At 36.1% G+C, this 27063-nt stretch overlaps 1 protein-coding gene across 1 annotated transcript; it reads left to right on the top strand.

Annotated features, from left to right (window-relative positions):
• The first annotated feature begins 1 nt into the window (after position 1).
• CUNH18orf63 (chromosome unknown C18orf63 homolog) lies at positions 2-27063 on the top strand. The gene is made up of 12 exons (XM_029221774.1): positions 2-135; positions 1918-1996; positions 3936-3992; positions 5766-5877; positions 6784-6825; positions 8283-8359; positions 15796-15905; positions 18531-18627; positions 18739-18824; positions 20013-20196; positions 25818-26816; positions 27007-27063. Exons 1-12 carry the CDS (start codon positions 2-4, stop codon positions 27061-27063), a joined length of 2034 nt encoding a protein of 677 aa, XP_029077607.1.

The raw sequence follows: 27063 nt of genomic DNA, 5'->3' as shown, positions 1-27063 counted from the left end.
TATGAATGACTCTAGGCAGCAGTCACTGTTCTTCATCACACTTCCAGATTTACACAAACTCTGTGCTGTCAGGATAATATTGAGTAATGGAGTGGCAGATAATGAGATGAGGAGTGCACAGCTGAAGATATGCAGGTAAAAAAACACATCTTATAAATAAGACTTTATAAACTTTTTGAGACCTTTAAGAGCTGTTTTAGTAGTATCTCCTTTAAAGCAAAATACTCATTTACTCAATCTGTTTATATAATTTTGAAATAAAGGAATTCAGTTTTTTTCTAATCAGGTATATTGAATTACATTTAGGGGAGGACTTGAAATACTTGAGATAGACTATCTCACTGTTGAGTTTTTATATTTGTGGCTTCTTGTCTGATATTTTAATTTAAATATTTTATGGACATTGATGAATTAAATCAGGGTCCCAAAACATAGAGATAGTAATAAATATATATGAAGTACCTACTGTTTTTGAAGCACTTTAGGAGATACTGTAAACATTTTAGATTAATATAATTTTTAAATTTTCAGGTTGATATGAGTATTTCTGAAGAGTATTTCTCCAAGAACTATCTTAAAATAAGACCCAAGATAGTCTTCGAAAAACAGCTTAGTTGAAGCCTAAAGTATAACACTGTGATTACTGAGGTCCCACCATGTATTAGTCCCTTAAATTGTTTGAGACATTCAGAAAAGAACTCCTAGAATACGTAACAATAGTATATCTGTAACTGAATTTCTTGGAGAGGAACAAACACGTATAAGATTGCTAGGGGCCAGAAATAAGACACTCTTGGGGTGTCCTCCATTTTGCTCTTATTTATAAAACTTTTCTCCTGCCCACTGTATATTTTCCCACTCAGGTGCAGCCAGGAGTCTGTACCCTTCCTGCTAAAGTACAATTTGATACTCATTGAGCATTCACTTGTGACCCCTTTGGGAAACAAATAAGTAGAAAACCTTAAGAGAGATTTTTTGCTGTTCACCCTCATATGGGTCATGCCCAAAGAGAGGGGTGTTTTGACTCATCGTTCCAATCACTGACAAAGAGGCTGGAACAGAGAGAGCAGAGACGTGGTTGTGTCAGACAAAGGCAGGCCTTGCAAAAGCACGTACCTGCTGCACCACAGTTCCAACAAAGATGAGGCCACCAGAAACAGATTGACCCATCTCACCTTTTGATGTAATCCCATACACGCACACTCCTGGTTTTTAAAATTTGTTTCCTTGATGATTAATAATTTTGAAAATTTTTACATTTCTACCTCTATTCCCTTTTATGTTTTTCGCATTTTTTCCAACAAAATTATTGATGGTAATTTGAATTGTAATGATTGTTGTTGTAAGTTCATTTGGCTTTTGAATACTGAACTAAAACTGCTACCCCACTTCATTCTGGCTTGGAAAAAAATTCCTTTTTGAAGAAAAAGCATCTAGTCAATAGTTCTCACACTAAAGTAGTTGATAACTTCACTGATGGGTGAATCCTTAGACTCTTTACTCAAGTGCTTCTGACCACTACTTTAAAAAAAAAAAAAGGAAAATGGAAGAAACAGGAATTTAAAAAGCTGGATTCTTCACAGTGGTTAGACTTTTTCAGGTCTAAAGATAAAATTGGAGTTTTTTTTTTTTTTTTTTTGCTGTACGCGGGCCTCTCACTGTCGTGGCCTCTCCCCTTGCGGAGCACAGGCTCCGGACGCGCAGGCCCAGCGGCCATGGCTCACGGGCCCAGCCGCTCCGCGGCATGTGGGATCTTCCCAGACCAGGGCACGAACCCGTGTCCCCTGCATCGGCAGGCGGACTCTCAACCACTGCGCCACCAGGGAAGCCCAAACTAAGCAATTTTTAAATGTTCTGGTAAAGTAAAAACAGAGAGTGGGCAGTCCACTTTAAAATTAATACATTTCATCTCCACAGGCAATTGCTGTTTTTGCACCAAGATATCCTGACATCACCTGTACCTGAAATATTTACCCAAATTTGGGTGGTGATGGCGGTTAGTATTTTAACATTTTATAAAGTATTATTACTAATTATTGGGAGCAATATCGATAAACATTAATTCAGGTATTAATTATAGCTCAAATTGAACATGGTTTATGAAGACAAATTACGTTGTGTTGTAGGTTGATCAAACCATTAACAGACTTTAACTTTGATATACCTGATGTGTAAGATCCATTTTTGTGGCTCTAAATTCATATTTAGTTTTCCCTGTCATTAATGTTAAGATAAAGATTATCAATGAATAAAATACGTTACAGCATAATTTCAAGATAGCACAGACTTAATCCTTTTCTTATATTTTATTCTTTAGAATTACATTTAATATAAAAGAAGAAGTTTCTTGTTCCAGCAAATCTCCAATTGTTTTTAAAGAACTTAGGTCAATAGGTTTTTTTTTTTTCTTTTGAATTTTATTTTATTTATTTTTTTATACAGCAGGTTCTTACTAGTTATCCATTTTATACATAGTAGTGTATATATGTCAATCCCAATCTCCCAATTCATCATACCACCACATGCTCAATAGTTTTTTTTAATTTGGAAATTTCATTAAAATTTTTTCTTAGTAAAATTGGAACAAGAAATACATTTCCAGTGCTGTATATAACTGGGAATGATAAATGAAGTACCAAGAATCTTTATAAAAATTATATTATCCTGAGATTTTTGTCAAAAATCTTTCTGAAAATCCTCTTATTCTGAGATTTTAATTCCCCAGAATCCAGTGAAATCAATATTTAATAACAATGCTGATAGACCACTCAAAATCTTCTTCAGGTCTTTTATTTCTAGGTTTTATGGTTGTATGTCCATCTTTTATCTTTTCATCCTTAATATAGCTTTTAAGAAAGACAAGCTGTTGGTGACCCAGTAGACAGTAAAGTCTCTTATTTGTGTTCTTTTCTACCTGAAAAAATTATGAAACAAGGAGGACATTGTTTTAGAGTTCTAGTAAATTTTAGTATCCTAATCTTAGCAAGAATAGTAAGAGGAAAATTGCCATCTAAAAATATGTTTTACTTTCTTACAAAGATATTACACGCTGTAAAAATTTTTACAAAAATATTTAAAATAGAAAATGGGATTATTATACATACTATTTTGAAACTTACCTTTTATCTCCCCATTAGCAGCCTGGGTATTGTTCTGTGTCAGTACATATATTTTACTCATTTTTAAGGATTTCATTGTATGGGTGTATAATAATTTAATTATTAATTACCTTCTAATGCTCATCTGAGTTTCTAGTCTTGTGCTATTATAAACAATGCTTCAGAAAGTGGAAATTATATCATTTTTATTTATTTGGTAGTTTCTGTGGGTTAAATTCTTAGATGTTGGATTTCAGTACATTTTAAACTATAATCTACATGCTGCTAAATTGTGCTGTGAAAAGCTTGTACTAGATTACATTTAATAAATAGTGTATGAGAGAACCTATATTTCGACATCCTCACAAGCACTAAATATTAGCAGTCTTTGCGTATCTGCCAATTTGTTAGGTTAAAAATATCGATAATATCTTCTTTTAATTTCTGTTTCATTGGTTAGTTGGAACACCTTGGCCTTTTGAACTTTCTCTTGATCTTCCACTTGTGTCCATTTTCCTTATTCATGTTTAATAAATTATTGTTTATTAGGAAAGGTATTAAATGTTTATTATATGAACTTCATTGGCCTTTTCACTTATGTGATTTCTGGATTCGGGTCACTCCCAGAAAGGCTTTCCTCACTTTGGAATGTACCCACGGATTCTATTTCAGGAAGAGAATGATTATTACCTGCTTCTTTCTCCTGGGCATAGAAACTGTTGAGATGATGGCCCTCTGCTTTGCTCTGCTGTATAATGTTTAAATTCTTTATGTAGTGCATTATTTAATAATATATATATGTTAAGTCCTTCTTATCAATGTGGATTTTTTTAATAGATACCATTTTATAAAGCTGGAAAACTTAATGCCTATATTGAAAAACATGGAGCTAAGGTAAGTTTTAAAAAGGATAATAATTCCAGACATTGTTTATATTGATTTTGTATTCAACTTCTTTTGTGAGTAAACAAAAATTGGAGTATCTTTCTCATAAGTTATTGCTATGCATGTGAAAGAACCCAACATTTTTTTTCCCAGAACAATTATTTTGTGCACATTTAGTAGAGAAAGACGGGAAGAGTCTTAATTTTGTTGGGTACTTTCTTGCAGGCATTTTATGTGGCATAATTTCACTTATCATCTGTATCTTCCAAGAAGTAAATATCCCCATTTTTACAGGTGAAGAAAATGAAACCCAGAGAGGTGAAAATATTGTCCACAATCATATAGCTAATAAGTAGGGGAACAAAACAGTATAGATTGTATTTCCCGTGGTGGTGAGTGTCTGGATCTTAGCAAGAAAAAAAAATGAATACGTGGAGTTGAGCACCTGTCATGTCTCAGTTACTCAGGCCGTGGAGACTTTGCTGGAGCTCCCTTCATGTCTCTGCATTGATCTCTGAGGCAATTTATTCTTGGTTATCCTAGCAGCCCATCCAGGCATCACTGCTGGCCTCTGTTCCTAGACCTAGTGGGGTTAGGGTTAATGAGGTTTTCGGTCATCTCCAAGATGAGATGCTTTCTTTAAGTTCTAGGATGATAAGATCTCAACAATACCCGGAGATTGTTTGCAGTTCCCTGAGAAATGTTTGAATAACCTGAAAGCTGGTTTTAGCCGTCATTTACAATCTGTGGGAAGGCAGTATTCTTTCCCATCCTTGTGGAGACTTCATGATTATGCTCAGTTTTTCTTTATATAGATATTTTCTACATGATAATAATCACAGCAGATATCTGTAATATACTGAGCACTTCACTTGTTTCTGGAGATAAAGCTGTGAAGCAGATAAACTTCCAGCCTTCAGGAATCTTAAAGTAGGAAATAATTCCCTCCTTTTTACTCATTGGGTGACAGTTACTTTGGCTCACTCACTTTTCTACATGCTAGCAAAGGCAATGGCAGTGTTTTCTTCTGGGCTACATTTGTAAGGACGTTTGTATAGCAAACAGCCCTGAGAAGTTTCCTCATATGCATGTGCTATTCCATATGTAACTGAATACTCAAGGAGGGACTCCGCTGATCTCAGAATTTCTCTCTATGCAGCTCTCTTCTCTCAATACTTAACCCCCAAACTCTACTTTCTTTGGCCTCCCTGGACTCTCAGTTCTGTCTGCTCAACCCACAGAGCCCACTGCCTCTTCCAGGACTCCTCCTCCCTGCACTGCAGCCTGGAAACCCTCTTTAATCAATATGCTGGGGGTACTCATGAATTTCCCATCTGATCATTAAAAATTCTGTACAAGTAGAGATACTCTGCTGGTTGCATGTGTGCCCATGTGAATATTTAATTGTTTTGTGATATTGAACTAGAGTGAACCATAATGAGAAATATTACAGTATAATTCTGGACTTGTTTCCTTTGTGTACAGCAAAATACAAAGTAAAGTTTAAGGTCCTAGCACCGGAGCTCCAAAAGTTTAGGCTTACTGAGCCAGGATAAGCAGGTAGAATTTGCCCATTATAGTCATAGTTTCAAAGTGAATCTATTTTAACACTTCTTTAACTTTAGAACCAGATAGGATTAGCTGTAGTGATGACTATAACTTATATCCAGGATAGCCCAGTTTGTTAGGTGGTGATCTATACACACAGACATTTTTCTCTGAGTTTATAGGGACATAACAATTGCTGTGAACTTGCCCATATTTTGTGCTTTAATATTTTAGGTGGAGGCTCCACAACGAGTAATTCCTGTAATTCTTCAAAACTGCCTTTCATATTCACTGACAGCTAGACTTGCTCCAGCCTGGAATAAAGCTGGCCATCTCTTGGTGCAAGGTGACTTTATCTCTTTCAGTCATTGGGGCTTTCTGAACTAGCTTACTGCTATTATGTACATGTGTTTTTAATTTTAAGATATATTATTTTTAGGGAATGGTTTTTAAAGCATAGCCCCAACCAAGGATTCTCAAGCAAGCCCACATCAACATAAGTGTCATCTCCTTACTTTGGGATTATATCTAGAGGGCTCCTAGTGTTTCTTTGAAAAAAAATGTTTTTATTATAGAATACTTGATGTTTAAAGAGGAATAAATATAAGTTATGTAGCATTATAATAAAATGAACACAAATTACCAGCATTGTTGGAACCAAAAGTTTGTTCGAATTTTTTGTTGAGATCTAACTTTTCTAAATATTTTATACCAGGAATAAATATTTGAGGGAAGAACTGGGTATTTCTGTCCTTTTAATTGAAGAGATACTTTTTGAGTGATTATATTTTTTCTCTGAATTGTCATTAGATATTCATATAAAACTTCATTTTATTTATTTATTCATTGATTTATTTTGGCTGTGTTGGGTCTTCATTGCTCCATGGGCTTTCTCTAGTTGCAGCGAGCAGGGGCTACTCTTCGTTGCGGAGCACGGGCTCTAGGCACACGGGCTTCAGTAGTTGTGGCACGCAGGCTCAGTAGTTGTGGCTCATGGGCTCTAGAGCGCAGGCTCAGTAGTTGTGGTGCATGGACTTAGCTGCTCCACGGCATGTGGGATCTTCCCAGACCAGGGATCGCACCCGTGTCCCCTGCATTGGCAGGTGGATTCTTAACCACTGCACCACCAGGGAAGTCCCTAAAATTGTATTTTAAAGCATTTTTCATAGCTTTGATAATTTTACATAAAAAGGTTATATTAAGCACGATTTATAAGTTTTAATAATATGGCATATCCTATGAATTTTTTAAGGAAGAGAATTTCTTTCTCAGATGGGAAAGCAAAGTGCTGTTGGTAAGTAAAAATACATAAGTTAATAGTTAAAACATTAATATAATAACAGTTTAAAGAATGGTACAGATGGTTAGGTTGTTAAAATCTTGATGATTAGGTTATTTCAGAATTTAATCATATATTGTTATAATCACAGTTTTACTCAGGAAGTCACCTCTGGTTCAAAATATACGTTCTACTTACATAAGAAAAAAAATTCACTTCTCTTAATTGGAATAAAAGCTATATTTTTAATTTCTCTACTTAAAGAAAACTGTGACCAAAAAGGAGTTTAATTCTGCAGGCATTTATAAAGTATAGTTTCCAGAGCCATATCATAAGAATTTTTTAGTACTGTTGTAAGTAAAAACTTTCTTTTGAGTACATGATTCTTTTTCTTCTTAAAAAAAATGATTGTCTAAAGAGACACAGATGATCTAAAACACACAGTTTACAATATGGTTTAATCTAATTCTTTCATTGATGTGCATGGTTGTATTGCAGGTAGACATGTTCCTAAATAGTAGTCCAGAGATAGCAGATGGGGGAAATCCTGAGCCAAGTAGACATTATTGTCAGTCATGGTAGCTTTTACCACCATTTGGCCATAGCCTTAAATCTCGGACTAGCACCTGTAATCCACAGAGTATTTGCTCTGAGTTGACTTCCAAGCTGAAGCCTATTTGCCCTCATTGCTCTGGTTTTATGTTTAAGTTGGACAGTGGCAGTCACTGTGTATTAGCTCTGGATGAATGGGTTCATTACCTAAATTTAGTTCCATCCCCAAACACTGTCAGGAGACTACAGCTGTCGGAGGTTAAAGATAACAGCTTAGGAGAGCAAAATTCCTCACTCACGTGTTAGAATTTTTTCTTCTAGTTTTACTGAATGTAATATTCTATGGCAAAACTGACAAATTGTAGATGTGTAACACTACCAGTACACCAGAAGCCCCCTCGTGCTTTATTCCAGGTACCACTATCTGACTTGTATAAGTAATTTTAATCACAAGAAAGCAAGATAGAAGCCTTGGGGCTCTGAAAGATCTGGAATATATCTGCCAGTATATTTGAGGACATTTGTTAGTAAGACTAGTGAAGTCAAAAGCATGGCCTGGTACCTCTTCTAATTTAAGAAGAGCCTTCATCTTTCATATATAATAGATGTCAGACTTCTAAAAAGTATTTGTTGAGTTTTCCTCTCAATTGTGGGATGTCTCATTTTTCTTATTGTAACCCTACCCTACACATACATACCCACATATGCTTTTGTCTTCTTTTAGATGTCTCATCTATAGACCATCAAATATTATATGGTGATTATTTGAATTTTACCATGTGTGAAAAAAATCCGTTCTTAACTGAGTTTCCAACTTGAATAAATTGAGTTAAATTGATTTCTTTTGTTACTAAAATACTTAATTTGATAGGATGGAGTAATAATTCCGGAAAGTTCACGGTTAATAATTTTATTTTCAGTATTAGACATCAATGTAACAGAAACTCAAGTTTGTCTAAGCGTAGAAGCTTACACAATCAGACTGCCACCACCTCAGGTACCACATATTTTGATTTCTATAATTAACCTTACTATACTTACTGTATAATTAATATATTTATTATTATTACTGATATGCTAGGAGGTTTTAATTTTTAACAAAAAGAGTGATAAGAAAGTTTTTATTATCAAAATCCATATTATTAAATGCTTGCTATATTGATATTGTCCTAAATCTGTTTACCAAAGAAAACACGATTCTGTCAGTTTAACACAGATCTAATTATATTACTCCCTTGCTCAAAAATCTTTTTAGGTGGCATTCAAGACTCCACAACCCTGCCCTGCCTCAGCACCCACTTCGTGCCTCTTCTTTCATCTCCAAATATTAAAAATGCTATTTCAGCTCATACTAAATGTAATAACCCCCCACTGGCATTATTAGAGCTTTTTCTTTCTCATCTATTTTTTACACATAACAGTTTTTTCCTTCTTAGTGGAAGGATGTGTCTTTTATTTTGCTGATTTTCATAGCACCCAGCATAGAATCTTACACATTAATGGTAACTCAGTAAATGTTATTTTCCTTCTTCTGTGACAGTGGTTCTCAACAGAGAAGGGTGGAGGGCAAAATTAGTGATTTTGTTCCCCGTGAGACATTTGTAATGTCTGGAGAAAACTTGGCTATCACAAAGTAGGAGCGGTGTGTTGCTACTGGCATTTAGTGGATAGAGGCCAGGATCCTGCTAAATATTCTACAGTACACAGGACAGCAACCCCACTCCCATCCCCACAAAGAGTTTTCCAGCCCAAACTGTCAGTAGTGTCCAGATTGAGAAACCCCACTCATAGCACAGATGACTCTTCCTTTGCTTAGAGTGCCCCTCTGAGTGGCTATACATTATGCTTATTCTTTAAGAGCCAGCTCAAATGCTACTTTATTCATTTCTCTATAATTTTTTGATTACCTGTTATGTTGAGGCAATAGACAAGTCAAAAATGAATAGGATCTACTTTCTGGCCTTCAAGAGTTACGTAAGCCAGTAGGAAAGCGGACCTGAATATAAATAATTGGAATCGTTACTGAGTCAAAGCTCGTGCTGCCTGCTGCACAACAGTCCAGTAAATTGAAAGATGAGGCGTTGGGGCAAGGAGTAGCCACTTGCCAGCAGACCGAGACTGTGGTGGGCTAGCATCCCAGAGACCCATTTTACCTGCCTTAGAGTAAAAAGGGAGGGGTGTGGCTAGTTGTTGCAAACTTCTCCGTGCCGAATCCTTTGTTCTTGCAGCTGTCCACGTAGGTCAGGTCACGATGTTCCTGTAAACCTCCAACAAGACAAGTGTTATTCTCTGTTCCACAACTTTTTATCTCTATATGAACGAAAAGTGTTATACCTTTAAAGGTCAGACCTGGGAGGCAGAGCCTTGAGAATGGGCCATCTTGTATATTTCAGGTTTGTTCTTCTCTGTTACAGATTGGGCGGCATAACATGAGTATCTGGTACTGATGAGGAACCTTCCCAAGGCTCCAAACCCACTGTGATCTCTCACCCTCTTTTAAACCTTCACACTACTCTTCACCATGCTCACATACTTATTTGTATTTTTATTTAGTTAGTTACTTTAATATTATTTATTTATTTGGCTGTGCCAGGTCTTAGTTGCGACACGTGGGATCTTTGTTGGGGCATGCGGAATGTTTAGTTGCGACATGCAAACTCTTAGTTGCGGCATGTAGGATCTTGTTTCCTGACCAGGGATCGAACCCGGGCCTCCGCATTGGGAGCATGGAGTCTTAGCCACTGGACCACCAGGGAGGTCCCCCTATTTGTATTTTTAGAGTTATACTCATTTCTGTATCTCCAACTTGCCTTATAATTAGCTTCTTAGGGACCAATATTGTGTTTTACTACCCTTTGAATTTCCTACAGATGATACTTCTGTGTTATATATCTGAGATTTGAACCAATTAGAGAATGACAAAGAAGAGTATGACATATAGAGATCAGAACACCACCTTTATTACTAGGATGAGAATATAATTTATCATCCAAAATGAACACTTTTGAGAGTGAAAGGGGCACTAGCTAACCTAATGGGATACTGGCCCAATGTGTATGAACTGGGATATGTTAAAAATTAAAATCAGATCAATCAAAATTGTATTTATTAAGAATTTATTGTGCATAAAGCTATAGTTTGTGAACTGGGAGTCTTCAAACCAACAGTGGAATGAAGCTCAGAGGTGTGTTGTTATAGGACGGCTTATATAGCAAAAATTTGGAAGCTGTTTAATCTTTATAATGATTGGTTATAGCAGTGGGGTTTCCAAATGACAGGGGATTGGTTAAAAGTTATTGTAGCATACCACTTTGGAAAACAGTGTGGTTCATTTATGATTTTTGGAGGCATTTACAAGAAATAATCTAAGTTAAATTTTGCTTGGGTTGCAGAATAAGCTAAATTAGGTTTTGCCTTTGTAGCTTAACTGGTATTGTCTGCCTAAGGAATTTTCTAGTTTGGTCTCCATTTTAATTATTTTAACAGATATACGGTCACACTGTTTATTACTGAAAAAGAAAAACAGCTACTGGAGAATGTGACCTGTCTGAACCCTAGAATTAGGTAGATTGACCCACGAACTTATGGCAGTAACAGAAACCCACAGATTCACTTGGGAGATCAGGCACCATTCCCAGTATGACTGAGAGAATACAGAACACCACTCTTTGCCAGCAGGCCAGCTCCCAAGAGGATGAGGTAGGAGTTGTCCCAATTTTACCAACCAGATAAGCCATCCCATCTGCCCTGGGAGGGGTGAGTGAAGGAGGAGAGTGACATCATGAATATGTGTTAGTACATCGTTCTCGACATGGAAGCAAACACCAGAAATGGGGGCGATACGCTCCTCTCTTCTGTTCAACATTTACACTCAACAGATGCTTGTTCGGTTTATTTAAATTGATTCCCTAAATTATAATTCCTCATCGGTTCCTCTAAATCTCACTTTACTTATACTTTTGATATGTCATTTTTCACCTCCAGACTGCTATAAAACTTAGTTTCATACATGTCTATGTTCCTACTAAGTTGTAATTTCTTTGAGAGTCTGGGTCCTGCCTTATTTACCTTTGTCCCCAATATACTAAAAGATAATTGGATTGAATTTTCATTTTATCAAAATCTAGTACTGGTTATAGGTCCAGAGGGGGGAATAAAGGTGAGGAGGAGGATATTTACCATCTCTCTCCTTTCCAGTTCATCTTCTACACTTTCATTCTCCTTATTAAAAATCTACCATGGCTTCTATTATCAATAAGATGAAATCTCAACTCTTTAGTATAATATACCAGTTGACCCAAATTCATCTCCCCCATCATTGCTCTCCAGGTAGCCAAACTACTAATTGTTTCTCAAAGATAACATGGCCTTTCATACTTACATGTGTTTGCTCATACTGTTCTCCAAGCTTGTGTCCATTCTCTGGCTCATCTTCCCACTCGTCTTTCAAGGCTTATTTCAGATATCACCCCTCTGTGAAGACTTACACAACTCCCAAGACTCATCTCTCTCTGTGCTCCCCTGGCCATGTGTATCACATATTCTTGTCCACGTAACTATCTCATTAAACTTAGAAGTCTTAGAAGGCAGGGCCTGTGTCTTAATTGATTTTTCTGTCATCAGAGCCTACCATACTACCTGTCACTCCAGTAAATATTTGTGGAATGAGTGGAAAGTTGAGTGGAGTGGAAGACTAATTTATATGTTGAACTAAGTGACATTTGTTTCTATATCCTATTTAACTCCTGTGGGCTACAAATTAGTAGTTTTCTAAATTCTGATCTTTGATCCTATCTAGGCAAATTTTAAGACAGTTTATCATAATTCATTATGAGAAGTGGGATTTTAGCCTTTATCTTTAGAGTTTAAATGGATTCAAGAAGTATTTGAAAGAATAATTTACTCATTTATCGAATTTTAGACTATTTTAAACTTTAAAATAATGCATTCCTGACAGTTAAGTGTTTAAAAAGAAGTTTATATGCATAAACTGCCGTTTTACTGCTTCATGCTTTACGATTATAATTGAATCCACAGTTACATGAGGAACATATTCCAGAATAGCATTATGTAATCTTAAGCTATTTGCCTTGATCATTTAGTTATACGGAAAATTTGGGAAATGGGCACCTGGAAACAAATTTGTATTTACTCCATAGACAGCTATTTATTGGTTGTCATTATGTATATGTGCATGGTGCTGATGGAAGACATCTTTTCCTTCCAGAAGTTTTTATCTTGGTCAGAAGAAAAGGCATGCACACACAACTTACCAGGAGAAAGGAACATTTCCTCAGCACCGGTTAAATTCACACACCGAAAAAATTCAGTGTAGGCTTAGAACTACATTAAAGTCCCCAGTTCTGCACTTAGTAGCAGTGCCTCTTTGGGCATGTTACTTAATTGCCCTGGATCTCTTGTAAATTGAAGGTAATGATATTTACCTCATACAATGTTAGGAGGTTAATGGGATAAAGTACATTAAGTGTACATAGTAGAGGTTCATAAAGGATGGCTATTGTTATTACTTTATAAGTAAATCGAGACACAGAGTTTAAGTAATTTGCTGTAGGTCATAAAGGTGAATAGATTCAGGATTTAGATTTTGTCCTTCCACTCTCTTCCTTCTACTACACTACATCATACTTCCTTCACCTAGGCTTGGGTTCCTTGGCTCAAATTTTTATGTCCCAAAGAGCCTTACAGAAGTACATACCTAATAAGTATTGAGTAAAAAACACAACAATTGAATAGCAGTTTTTTTGGCAATAGAGTATCAAAATAATTGTTATAGGAACTATGTTTCTTTAGGAGTTCAGAGAAAAAGGAGATGTCTGAGGGAATTCATATTTGAAACCTTTGGAACTTTGACAAAATTTTCCTCTCTTCTTGAATCAGCTCCTTTTTTTATTTCTCTGAAACTGTTCTGGTTTTTTTTCCCCAGAATCTCCTCCATTCATTCATGGCTCATCTTTCTCTTATCACAGTGTAAATGTTGCTTATCACACTGTAAATGGAACCCTTGGGTTCCATTTTCAGCCCTCTTTTCTTCTCCTTCACAGGCTCACCCATTCCAGTGTTGAACCTATACAATGATACCTCCCAGACATCCTTGTATAATTTCAGCTTGTCTGTCCTTTCTCTGATACTTTCACATGAATGTACTAATGGTACTCAGACCCAGTTGTGTCTAAAACTGAATTATTTACTTGTCACCCTCCCCAGCCCCAACTCTGCTCCTCCTTTGAATTTACTCTTTTGGTCACTGGCATCAACAGCCAGTAAGTTACCCAGCCAGAGGCTTCAGGGTCATCTTTGGTTCTTGCTTGCTATATCCAATCGCTCTTCAATAGTCTACCTTTGTCTCTGAAATCTCTTCCTCTCTGTCTTCATTTCCAGTGCTCTAATTTAGACTCCTTTCCTTTCCTTGAACTATTAAAATGGTCTCCATTTTGGCCTTCCTGTTTCCAGCATTTTTCCTTCTTGTTCTCTAATTTTTCCTCACAGTGTCAGCAGAGTTCTCTTTCTAAAACAGAGGTCCCCAACCTAAATATCTCTAGTATCTCAATGTTGCCTAGGAAAGATAAAGTCCAAATTCTTTAGGTTGCCATTATAAGGAGGAAGTGATATTTATTGAGTACCTTCTTATGTGGGTTTGCTCACATAAGGACACAAATATTTGTTAAGTAAATAAATGCAAAGAGTTAGTAAATGATAGGCAAATCAGAGTCTGTTGGGGTGTATAGTGAAGAGGTGAGTGGTTTGCTGGTCTTCAGAAAACTCTTAAGTTGAGAAAGACCAATATAAACATAGTGCTAGTATCATGGAGATCCCTGCAGCAATTGCCTTGAGTCCCTGAATAGTGTAGAAAATACTCAGAAGGATATAAACACAAGCTGTGTAAGTAGATGTATGTGAGAACTCATAAACTGCAAACATTTGGAACTGATACCCACCTTCTCTGAATTCGACTTCAGGTTCTGTTTTCCCTTAAATAATTTATTCATCCACCTGCAGCCAGTCTTTTCTAACAGTCATAGCCATTCCTGCACTGACCATCTTTTTCCTAACACACAGCTCAGGCAACTAATCTCAAGCACAGAGTATCACAGCACAAGATTTATTTCCAGTGTACAGCACAATAGGTATCTTTTCATTCTTGGTGTCCTTTCAACATGACCAGCACTTATCATCTTCCTCTTCCTACATCCATGGTTTTTTGCTCTGCCCTGCTCCCCATTTCTGTTAATCTAATAAATGCAGTGGAAATTCAGAGAAGGATAAGTCACTGAATGTGGAGGAGAAGAGTCTAGATTTAGGCCTGTAAGGTTTGTATTGGTAGAACTCAGATAAATCAGAGTGGGGGCAATGCTTTAAGCCAGTGCATTGTTAAAATGCTTATGACTTGTCCAGGCAATAAAAAATTGGCCAGGTTAGCTGGAGTTCATTGAAAAGCAGTAGGCAATAAAGTTAGAATGTTGTTTCCCAAAAGATGGATGATAAGGGCAAATGATTGTGAACTGTTCTCTCTAATCTTAATACAGTGTCCTCTCACCCATTAATACTTTATTTTCCACCTCACTTGAGGTCTCTCTAATCTCTGGCTCACTGTAAGAAAATGCCCCACACTTCCCAGGGTGAGAAAACTTTAAGTGGCAAGTTGTTGGCTGCCTACAGGCTTAAATACCCTACAGACAGGGCACCTGAGGACCGCAGAAAAAAGCATTCCAAGACATGGAAAAGGGATACAAAAGGAGAGTGAGAGTACTGGCTCTGTCCTCTCCCCTCCAAAAGACCAGATAGAGGTATAACTCCCTAACACATCCTCCACTTAAAAATTTTTTTTTTTTTTTTTTTTTTTGTGGTACATGGGCCTCTCACTGTTGTGGCCTCTCCCGTTGCGGAGCACAGGCTCCGGACGCGCAGGCTCAGCGGCCATGGCTCACGGGCCCAGCCACTCCGCGGCATGTGGGATCTTCCTGGACCGGGGCACGAACCTGAGTCCCCTGCATCGGCAGGTGGACTCTCAACCACTGCGCCACCAGGGAAGACCCTAAAAAAATTTTTTTTACTTTAGTTAAGATGCTATTCTGACAAAATGTAAGTACCTTCCTTTGGACAGAGATTCAACTTCTTATAAATTAACATAATTAAAGAAACTGAAAACCAGTTCAAATAAGTACAAAATAGGAGTTTGGGTTTGGAAGATAAGAGGGAAAGCATGAAATATTTGATATACTGTATAGAGGAGAAACAGGATGAGCTGAAACACTGATTACATTATGTAAAGTGGTTATGTATGATTCAGTGTAATAGCCTTTGAAACTATATAATGCATAACTGTGTGTAATAAATCTGTGTTGTTTAATGTTTCTTTTTGTTTGCCAAATTCTTCTGAGGACTTATGCATTAAAATCTTATTTCTATTCAAAGCTAAGAGAGTTTGATATTTCTCAAAGTATTATAAAGGATTTTGAAACTAACAAGAATGCTGTTATTGCGGCACATTCGATTTTGAGCAACCGGTGCTATGTTTTGCCAAGGTGAGATTTAAATTTGTAATATTTAGGGTGGGTTCAAGATAGTAGTTGTCTCTTATTTTGCTTCAACATTGATATGTGCAAAAGTATAAACCATTTTTGTGAATTTTTGAAACTGAATTATCACTTTAAAAAGATATTGAAACAATATTGTCATACAGAAGCCATCAAATTACTAAAATAATTTTGTTATACATTTACATTTTTTTTTTTTGCTGAACATATATCCAGCAAAGCAGCTTTACTGAGAATACATAATATATTGAATATATAAAGTACTCTTACAATTCAACAATATACAATTCAATTAAAATATAATTAAAGATTTAAACAAGTAATTCACCAAAAAAATATATGGGTGGCAAGTAAGCACATTGAAAGATGCTCAACATCATTAGCAGTCATTAGGAAAATGCAAATCAAAACCACAATATGATACTGCTACACACCTACTAGTATAGCCAAAACTAAAAAGCCTGATATAATATTGATGAGAATGTGGAGGAACTGGAAAACTTATACATGATTGGGAAGAATGTAAAATGGTACAACCACTTTGGAAAACAGTTTGGCAGTGTCTTTAAAAGTTAAACATATACTTACCATGCAGTTCAGCCATTCTACTCCTAGGGGTTTACCCAAGAGAAAGGAAAGCATATGTCCATACAAAGATTGACATGTATACACTGATGTGTATAAAACTGATGACTAATAAGAACCTGCTGTATAAAAAAATAAATTAAAATTTATCTAAAAAAAAAGACAAATGTTCACAGCAGCTTTATTTGTAATAGCCAAAAACTGGAAACAACCAAATGCCCATTAAAAAGTGAATAGGTAAACAAACTGTGGTATATCCACACAATGGAATATTATTTGGCAATAAAAAGGAATGAAATATTGATACCACAACATGACTAAAGAATCCCGACCAAAAAATAGTACATATTATATTATTCCATTTATGTAAAAATCTAGAAAATGCAAACTAAGGAAGAATTGGAGGGATTACAAGGACAGTTTGGAGAGCGATGAGTATGTCTACTATTTTGATTGTGGTGATGGTTTCATGGTACATACATAGGTCAAAATGTACCAAGTCGTACAGTTTAAATATATGTAGTTTATTGAGAGTCAATCATACCTCAATAAAACTGTAACCAAAAAACTACCTTATTTCAACTCATTGTTTGTTTTTTTGAGATTATGAAATGTTCTAAATTTACTGTGGTGGGAGTTCCCTTGTTGCCTAGTGGTTAGGATTCCAGTCTTTGACTGCTTTGGCCCAGATTCAATCCCTGTTCGGGGAACTGAGATTCTGCAAGCCACGTGGCATGGCCAAAAAATTTTTAAATAAACAAAAATAAAATTGACTGTGGTGATGGTTGCACATATCTGCAAATATACTAAAAACCACTGAATTGTATACTTTACATGGGTTAATTAATTGTATGGTATGTGAGTTACATCTCAATTAAACTGCTTAAAAAGATCTATCTATTGGGAATTCCCTGGTGGTCCAGTGGTTAGGACTCTGCTTCCACTGCAGGGGGCATGGGTTCGATCTCTGGTTGGGGAACTAAGATGCCACATGCCACTGGATGTGGCCAAAAAAATAAAAATATCTATCTACTTTTTTTTTTTTAATTTACATAAGAGTTTAACAAATTTTTTTTACCTGGAGGAGATACTATAGGCAAGTACATGATTAAAAGTGGGAATGTATATATTAAAAGTGGGAATGTATATATAGAATCTGACAATAACAAGTAGAAACAAGAACTCAAACAGCTCCCCATTCTGGGTCAGCAAACAGCTTGAAAAACCTCAAACTGCCATGAAGGGAGAGCATCATTTTACTGTGTATACATAGTACCTGGGACTATACTGATAAGCCAAAAATGCTACTCTATTTGGTAAACTCTGCTAAACAGACCACATAAACACAGTACACTTTAGAGAAAGAATCTTAAAGTGCATGACTCTAAAGGCCTCTGATATACATTTACATTTTTATTAGACCTAGTTTTAAAACAGTAAAATTTCTAGGTATCTCATTACAAAATTACAACTATTATAATAATATCAATAGAATATTATAAACTTGTACATATAATTAATGATTCATTGTCATTTGATATGAGCTGTTTTAAGTTTGTACTGTCTTCAGGGGAAAAAATGACTTATTATTAACATAAATATGACTATTGGCATGAAATTTTAACCTGCTTAGGCAAAAGAACTTTCAAGCAGCATATACACAATGCCTTGGTCATTGAAGCCAAGAAAAGGTAGGTAGGGAACAAGATTTGACTCTGATTCATTCAGCTCTTAACAGACTTTTCCCTAAAGTCTAACAATTACCAGGCATACCTCTATGTGGCAACACTGTATTCATTAGTTTGTGTTTATAACTGGCTTATTGTTTGCATCAGTTCAACTTAGATTTTCTAACAATTCTAGTTGTTAAGAATTTAGTACAATGTTAATTTAGAACTGGGAGCAAATGAGTAGCTTATTTACTTATGTGTTGATAGTTGCTAAAATTTTTGAATGCTTTCCAAATCACCTAGTTAAACTGTATCTAAGCATTGGCTCATAATACTTCACCACCTCTATGTTTTATAGTATGAAAATGGGACAAATAATAAGTATTCTTCACACCATACCCCCTGACTGTCCTTTTCACTCATATGAAGATTTCCAGATGCACTGGGATGACCTGGTAAGGAATAGAAACATATATTACATTAGTAGCTATTTGATTTTACTTCTTGTAATTTAACCTTAAGTTTAGCTCTCTCAGGAGAATTTCAATTTTGTTCTTAATTTTTAGTATAGCTATAAGCTTCCAGAAAATTATGGAACTACTAAAATATACTGCAGCATCTACTTCAAAATGATAGGAAGAAGGATCTTCACATATCCTTTACAGATGCTCTCTGCCCACCTTATGATCCAGGCTTACTCCTGCCCTGATGTCATCATTTTCAACCTTCTCTAAGTTCAAATGAAGCTACTTTCCCTCTACTTCTTTTTATCTGAATAAGTGTTTTTTGTTTTCCTTAGAATTTTGCTATTTTTATTTGAGGATGAGCTTAATAATAATATTTTTTCCCCTTAAACACTACTGCAACAATTTAGACAGCAGAAGAAACTTTAGAGTAGATAGGAAAAATGTTTACATGATTCCTAGTAAAAGTGAGAAAATAATTGCAGGCTTCTTCTTAGCCAAGGGCTCCCTCCTGTGGCATGCTGGATATTACTGAAAGGGTAGAATTAAAAGAATTAGTCATTTAATGAAATTTTCTTTTCAGAGTATTTAATTTTACGGTCAAAGTTTAGAGGATTTGAGTTGCACTTAATGCACCCCATTGATTCAAGGAAATATTTTTCTTAATGTTATTTTTAAAAATCAACATACAAAAAGCACACAAGTGCTCAGGTGAAACTCTTCCATCTTAATTAGTACGTATTTCACCATTTCTGTCTCTTTATACTCTGACCAGCTGGAGTTTCCAAATGGAAGAGGGAGGAACCTAATGTTCTCTTTCTGTATTCTGCATTTCCTAACCCAAATCTTAATATAAAGCTGAGGTTGACAGGTATCAATTTTTCCCCTTCATTAGATGCTAAGACATTATTCCAAGTCTTCAGAATATTTTTCATCAGAAAAAGTAACTGCTTTTCTCAAAGAACTGCTTTTAGAGCTTGAGTACACTCTATACATGTTGTTTCTCTGTACTGAATTTTTACTGCTCTTGGAGATGCAACCTGTTTATTGTTTACTATAAACACTTATTTTTATAATCTATAAAGGTCATAGTATCTTTTTTATAAATCATTTTTTTTTATAAATCTTAGTTTGCCAGTCTGTGTAGAAAGCCATATAGTAAGGGTACTGTGAGTTGTCTTTATTGTGAGTGTTAATATTTAAGCAGTTAAGATTCCTGTGAGTAAATGTTCTCTATAGCTTTGGATAATATGGAATAAGCAATACATAAAATATTTAGGATTTAGTTGTGTACCTTTTAAGACCGTTTTACTTCCATTAAAAAATGCTGTCTTCTATCTACAGAAAATTTCCCACTGTTCTTTAACAATGTTCAGATACCCTCTCAGTTGCATCAGAAGTCAGCCCATACAGTTCTTTCCAAGGGTAGATATGGAAAGTGTGTTGAAAAGTTTTCTTTCAGATTTAAAATCTAAACTGCCCCATATATGTGGATTTCCCATAAAGATGACAACTAAACCGTTGTACTACACACAAGAACTAACTAAACTGTATCTGCAGGTAAGAGATTTCATATTCTACCAAGTTCTCTAAGACATGCTATGCACCTTTTGCCTTCAGTGATGGACTACCTATCCACTGTGCTATAAGTCTTTTCTGTCAGTTCAGTGTTTCCCTAATACTATTTGTCATTGTTGTACTTAACCATTTGTTATTGTCATTATTATTATTATTGTATTTAACTTGGTATGATGGTAGTAGTTGTTTACTGTTCTATTTCTTCTAATTTAACATGACTTCCTAGAGGGCAAAGAGCATATTCATCTTATTCCAAGTTCCTGGTACTTAATAGGTGTTCATTAAATGTTTTTTCAAAGAATAAATGAATAAATGATCATATAGGATAGTTTGGAAACATTTGCCTCATACAAATCCAAGTTTTCTTTGAAATTCTGCCACTTCAGTCATTTGAGTCTGATTGATTGAAAAAGCCTTTGAATAATTCCATTTATAGAAATTGAATTATGGTAGCATTTTCATTGTAAGATGATATGCTAAGTGAAATCTTATTTATGAAAAAAAAGAATATGTAGCAATTAAGCAATATTGATGAAGAAAATATGATGGCCTATCTTCACACTCAATAGAATAAGATTTCTTTGTCAAAAGGAAACAAAATTAAAAGGGAAGTTTTTGAAGAACAAGTGGAAATTCAATTTAAATTTTTCAACAATGATCTTTCTTTTAAATGACAAATATGTGTGTTTTCATCAAAAGGAAAGACGGAGGTTTGAATAATTTGAACAGTTTGGAATGTAATATGAATTATTTGAATATTTTTGTGTCTTCTGAGTCTCCTTTCTTGACTTATAATACTAGCGTCTTGTTTTATTGTAGCTTCCACTGCTCCAGTGATTTAGGCTTTCACGTGGTGTTGACTTGCTACGGCTCAAACACTATGCCTCATGGCATTTTTTCAGCTTTTGCTGCCATACTGCTTGCTTCATTCTCTTTATAGTCCTCGAGTAAAATTCACCAAAGCCAGTATTTGATAGACCCCTTTTATCTTTTCTAGCCAGGTCACACCATCTGTCACTAGCCAGCCTGTGGATCTGGTATCCTTGGGTTAGGGGCTAACACCTCATATAAATGCTATAAAAACATAACAGCCAAGATATCAAGTGCTATAAGGCAAGGCCATTTCCTTAGAAGGGAGTGTGCATGGACAAATACCAATTGACATCTTTATGATCTTTATGAATCTTAAAATTTTGCCCTGACATAACATTTTAAAAAGTTTAATTGTTGGCCAAGTCCAAATCTGAGGAATTTAGAAGATATGTCATTACATCATGCATTTTTATTGAATATATTTATTGAATACCTTATATTTCCAGCCTACATCTGTTTTGAAAGTGGTGAGTCCAGACAATATATTTGTGAAAATTTGCTTCTTAAATGTAAAATAACACTTACTTGGAAATTCTGGTCTTTATATTGCTTCTGACAATTGGTACATTGACAATAAGAATTTCTCCTCAGTTTTATTGAGTGCCTTCTCTGTGCCTTCTCACTTAATCATCAAAATAGACTCTTGGGGTAAAAAAATGTTTTCTCAGTTTTGCAGAAGAAACAGCATTCAAGTAATTTAACCAAAGCCACACAGTTAAATACATTGCAAAATTAAAACTGAAACCCAAAGAATGGATTCTTAGTTCTAAAATTGGAAAACGTTTAGATTTGTGGTTAAGAGCCAGACTCTAGAGACAGGCTGCCTAGGTTTGAACTCCTTACTACTTGTATAATCTTGGGCAAGTTATTTAATCTCCCTGTGCCTCAGTTTCTCCAGTTGTAAAATGGGGCATAGTAGTAGTGGTAGTAATAGCACTTGTCACAAATTGGGCTCTCTAGGAGGCCTACTCTGAAATGGAGTCCAGTGCGTGTGATGCTTATCGAGAAGTGCCCTTGGAATCAACACCTACAGACAGCAGGGAAGGAAGAAGAATGGGTAAAGGGAGAAGTCAAAAGCAAAGCAGGTGCCAGATAGCCATGGCCAACCTTCTGAGGAGCACAGGGGCTAAAACGGCCCATCACAGTGGTTCTTCATTGGCCAAAATAGCCAGGCCTTTATACCTCTTCCATCTGTCGTTGGATTTGGGCCACCTGGACACAGGCAGGTTCTAGGGTGAGGTGGGTCTCCATAACTGAGGCAGTCTCTGCAGGGGCTGACTGCCAAAGGTGGTTTGCTGACAGTACCCCAGCAGCAGGGGAGCAGCCCTTTCTTGAAGGGGATCTGGGCAGCACATCACCATTTCCTTCCCAGTACTTCATAGGGTTTTTTGTGTTTTGTTTTTGGATTAGATAATCCTATTTGGAACAGTTCCTTGTAATTGAGCTCTCAGTACATGTTAGTTCCTATTATTGTTACAACCTTGTTAGCTCTAAGTACTAAAAAGAATAAATTTAAAAAATGAAAAACAAATTGATCAAACTGCTTGATAAAACTCAACTGACTTAAAAAAGTAAATTAGTAGGAGTGCTTAGCCAAACTAGCTTTTTTTTTTAACTTACCGGAATTCTCCAAGATACATAAAAGAAATTACTATAGTATAACGAACTCTTGTATGCCTATCATCTGGCTCCTCCTTGACGGATTTTTGGGGTGGGGGTAAACTGTAGTATTTTAAAACAAATCCAAGATATGCTGTTATTTTAATCTGTAAAGACTTTAGTATGTGTCTTTTTCTGATAAGAGCTTTTTAAAAAATATTATGTAATAATAATTGATTAATATCACCTAATACCAGTTCATACTGCAATTCCCTATTTATCTCAAAGATTTATTTTAGAGGTTTCGTTTAAGTCAGAATCCAAGCAAGTTCCACATAATTTGGTTGTTCTATCTCTTAGATCTCTTTTATTGAATAACATTCCAAACTCCCCTCCTTTTTATTTATGCCAGTTATTTGCTGGGAAAACTGGATCATTTACCTGGAAAATGTCCCATATTTTGCATTTGAATGATGGCTTCCTTGTTGTGTCATGGCATTATAAAACATTCCTCAGTTAGCTTCTGCATCACTTCACTCAGGGTCATGAAAGCTGGCTAGTTCCTCTTCTGTGCCCTCTGCAAATTATGAGGAAGTAAAGAGGGGCGTCTTCTTGCCTCACTGACATGAATAAGACTCCAGCTTGAGAAATCTACAGACAAAAGTGAACCCAGTCACCTACTTTGAGCATCACCCAAACCTTACCCAGGACTTTATTGGGGACTTCCCACTTCTCCCACGAATAGCCGTGGTGGGAGAAGGAGCATTATTCTCTGTGGTGACTTTGTATCATGTCAACCTGAGTACGCTGTAGGTATGTGTCCTTGAATTCCTTCCTACATCGTTCTGGCTTAGGGTGGCACGTGATTGGGAAGGTGGAGGCGAAGCAAGAGCTACGTTCACACAGAGAAAGTCTGTGTGAGGCCAGTATTGCAACTCAGCCTCATGGGGATAAGCTATGGCAGCTTGTTGATGTGGAGCAGAAGTTGGGCCATAGCTCCATCTGCCCCGACCACATCTCCTCCTTCAGCTCTCTAAATCCTGCGTCGGGTTTGTACGCATCTCCATTGCCAAGTGCACCAGCCCTTTTGTAGGTCACCTGTACTATGATGTCAGAGGCTTGAAGTTGGTAAGAGACCAACTGCTCTCTGACATTCTACTCCATTTTTCAAGGTGGCTACAAGGTCACCCAGCCACATGCCCTTCTGACCAGTGACAACTCTTCTATTGTAGTATGGGGTCTATGTCCCCTCCTTTTGGGTCTGGGCAGGCCTGTGATAGAAGTGATGCTACATGACTTCCAAGACTAGGTCATTAAAAGAAAAACAGTTTCTTCCTGTCTCTTGGGACAGTTGCTATGCCACATGTGAGGGATCCCAGTCTACATGAAGAGGCTACCTGTAGGTACTCCAAATGACAACCAGTGTCGATCATCACACATGTGAGTGAGGAAGTGATTCCAGCCCCAGAGTCATCTAACCACAACTGCCTGAGAGACTCTTAGCTAAACCATGTCAAATCCCAGAATCAAAAAATAAATAAATTTTTTTTTAAAAATCCCAGAATCATTAAAGATAAAACATAATTATTTTTGTTTAAAGCCACTAAGTTTTGGTATGATTTGCCTAATAAGTAAGTGGGTCACTCACTCACTTTTCCTCTGCCTGTTCACAACTCTTATCTCCTAAAATTCTGTCCTACTGTCCTCCCAACTATATTCAACAACTGAATCGCCAGTAAGGGAGAGAAAAACCAATTGTTCTGGTTTGAATATTGTTCCAGATTGTTTTTTTAAATTTTATTTCAAGGTGTGAATCTATGTGTTTTTTATGTCAGAGGGTGAGAAAAGAACTCTGTGTTCAGTGTTTCCGATTATTGTCACATGTCTCTCTTTTACAGACACTAAGACTTAATAGGTATGTATTTTAAAAGACTAAGCACTTCCCAGCAACAGATGAATAGATAAACAAAATGTGATATATACATACAATGGAATATTATTCAGCCATAAAAATGAATGAAATTCTGACATGTGCTACAACATGGATGAACTTTGAAAAGCTAAATGAAATAAGCCAGACACAAAAAGACAAATATTGTGATTCCACTTACATGGAATACTTAGAGTGGGCAAATTCATAGTGACAGAAAGGAGAATGGTGGTAACCAAAGCTGTGAGGAGAAGGAAACGAGTTATTGCTTAAAGACTATGAAGTTCCTGTTTGGGATAAAGATAAAGTTTTGGAAATAGTGATGATTATACAACAGAAGTACAGTGGGGAATGTACTTAATGCCACTGAATTGTATGCTTAACAATGGATAAAATGGTATATTTCATGCTTTATATTTTTCTACAACAACTTTTTAAGAAGACTATGAACACTTGTTTCTCTTTGATGTATCTGACAAGTCAGTTTGACAAGTACTTGCTGAATTGCTTCCAGATACCAGGCACTCTAGTAGGCAATAAGATTGCAAAATGATTAAGACACAGTCACTGCCCTATACTCAAAATCCTACTTGTTCTGAAAGGCGTAGTGTAGATGCAACCACCTCCTCCATTAATTTAATTTCTGAGTAAATGTTTTGTTAGTAACTGTGTGAAAGATTTAAGCATGTGAAGGATGTAAGAATAAGTAACTCATAGTTCCTACCCTCAAAGAATCTAGTATCTACTTAAGGAGACTGAACATGCACACTAAAAGATAAGAGCATTACCTTGTCCTATTTTTTTGGTGACAAATAGTAATGGATAGAAGATCCTTGGGAAGTTGAGAGGGAAAAAATGGAGAGAAGAGGGAAAGACATTCTGAGAGAGACAGCAGAACAAGCACATTTGGAGGACGATGGTAGCAGCTAAGGGTATAGTTTTTATAGTTGATTTATATACAATTTAGAATATAACTTCATCTTAAAATATTACCTTGAAAGGATGGTATCTAAAGAAGGATACAAATCATAAGAAATATACACATGTCCTCACTAAGGCTCATTTGTTTTTTGTTTTTCTTTACCTGTTCTATGTATTGTTGTGTTACTTTTTATCCTTATTTTGATGATATCTTATATCATTTCTTCTCCATTAAGGACATTATTACATTTTCGAAATTTCCTAATCTTTATCCTTTCAGGAAAACAAAGTCAAGCCGCCTAATCTAACCACTAAACAAAAGTTCAGGTCCTCTCTGGCTCAGGCCCCTTCCACAAGACCTGCCCAGGCTCAAAGTATTCCACTTCATTCAGTAGCCACAGACCACAAGGTGGAGCTTTCGGTCAGCCAGCCGAAGCCCTATGTGTCCTCAACTCTGCACCTCCAGCCAGAATCTGTTCAGAGCAGAAAGAAATCCCTGCCTGACAAGGCAGCACAAGTACATCTGGAAGTAACAAAGCTCAACAGAGGAAGTACTCAAGTTCAAGACACAGATTTTAGCTCCCAACATAATATTGCCCCTAAATTCATACCAGTTTTCAAAAATCGACAGTTACAGATGAACAAAAATATCTTAGAACCTGACAACCTGAAAAGAAAACATGTTGTTACAGAATCTAAGTTGCTTTCACTTAAAACTGGTGTGATCCAGGATGATAAACTGAATTTAGATCCAGCTATTAAAAAAAGATCTAATCGCAGCATTCAGATGAAGACTTCTAGATCTCTGCAAGAAAAAAACACTGAGTCCTTTGAAAATATGACAGAAAATCCCCCTTCTAGTGGAAAATTATCGGTCATGAGTTTAAGTGAAATTAAACAACTACCTAATAGTTCAGTATTTCAGATGTCAAATAACAAGTTAGGTGTAATAAAAAGTGCTGTTGACTTCCAAGTGAATGAAAAAGAAAATTTGACAAGCAAATACATAACACAAATTTTAGGGAAAGGCCACGAGTCACTAAAAGTGAAAAGACCACCACGCATTTTTGAATCAGACACAGAAACGGAAGATTCCCAACTGCTGCAGCAACAATCAGTTGATCAAACTAAAGAAGCTGATGTAAGTGACCACCAGTTAATAGTAAGCAGAACAGCCCACAAGTCTAAAAGGAAATTATGTCAGGACTCTTCAGAAACTTCAAAGAAGCCTCACTCCAATACTATCCATTACGGACAATCCAGTTCTTCTAAGAACCAGGTAAAAAACCTAAAGACAATTTTAATCTGGAGATATTGACCATGTGATAGACCTTTAAAACCCCTAAATAAAGATTTAAATGATTTGCCCAAGATCATCTAGAAACACATTAAGAAACAGAGTATCTAACACAACTGCAAGTATATACAGTTAATTTATAACAAAATGTGATTCTTCAATCTGGTTACAGATACATAACTTGGACAAATCAAAACATAAGAAATCTCTCATCATTCCTAAAGCTTAG

This window comes from Monodon monoceros, unplaced genomic scaffold (genome assembly GCF_005190385.1).
Source record: "Monodon monoceros isolate NGI ecotype Baffin Bay Population unplaced genomic scaffold, NGI_Narwhal_1 Super_Scaffold_1, whole genome shotgun sequence".
Classification (NCBI taxonomy): domain Eukaryota; kingdom Metazoa; phylum Chordata; class Mammalia; order Artiodactyla; family Monodontidae; genus Monodon; species Monodon monoceros.
This window is presented reverse-complemented; position numbering and strand designations above follow the sequence as displayed.